This window comes from Enhydra lutris, unplaced genomic scaffold, assembly GCF_002288905.1.
Source record: "Enhydra lutris kenyoni isolate GAN:26980312 unplaced genomic scaffold, ASM228890v2 scaffoldscaffold94, whole genome shotgun sequence".
Taxonomy (NCBI): Eukaryota; Metazoa; Chordata; class Mammalia; order Carnivora; family Mustelidae; genus Enhydra; species Enhydra lutris.
In genome coordinates, this window is record NW_019154178.1 from 106,711 (window position 1) to 107,423 (window position 713).

The window sequence follows — 713 nt, forward strand, 5'->3', positions numbered from 1 at the left end:
CTACTGGGAGCAGGGGGGCTCGGGGGGACAGTCCTTGAAGTACTCGTGACAGTAGGTGCACAGGCAGGCCAGGGCACGCACGAACTCCCCGAAGTCCACCTCCCGGTCCTTGTTGGTGTCCAGGACGCTCATGAACTGATGGTAGTCACACTCCCGCAGCTCCGTCTGCGCAGCGTGGGGGGCGGGGGGCGCAGGCTGAGGCAGGGGTGCATGCCCCACCCACCTTCCCCTCCTGGCCGGCCTCCCTGCCTTCCACAGCCCTGGGAAACGAGCCTCAGCCTCCAGCTCTGCCATCTGCCTGTGTCCGCACCCCGCAACCGCCCTTCTCAGGTCCCACCGCCCGCTGCGTGTGGGAATGCTCCCCAGTGCACCCTCGCCGGCCTCCAAGCCACCTGCCAAGCAGCAGGTGTGGCCATGATCTGTCCCCTCACAGACGGGGCCCTGGGACCCCTGCCACCTCTGCTCACCTCCTCACAGCCTCACCCCTGCCCCACTTGCTCCAAGCCGGTCCCCAGGGCTCTCTCTGCAGTCCGGGCAGGGCCTCCCACACACTGGCCCCCCCAGGAGCTCACCGGGGTCCAGGTGGGCAGCTCCTTCTGCAGCAGCTCCTTGAGCTCCCCCTGGCAGAGCCTGTGCTTGTCCCCGCCGCGCCCCGAATACTCCTGGAAGGTGCACACGATGGCAGCCACCGCCTGCTCCAGAGGCCTGGCCAT

General features: G+C 68.3%; 1 protein-coding gene across 1 annotated transcript; it reads right to left on the minus strand.

Annotated features, from left to right (window-relative positions):
* Window positions 1–713, minus strand: LOC111138805 (S100 calcium binding protein A3). Its single transcript, XM_022490707.1, has 2 exons — window positions 573–713; window positions 1–165 (listed from the first exon to the last, which is right to left on the minus strand). Exons 1-2 carry the CDS (start codon window positions 711–713, stop codon window positions 1–3), a joined length of 306 nt encoding a protein of 101 aa, XP_022346415.1.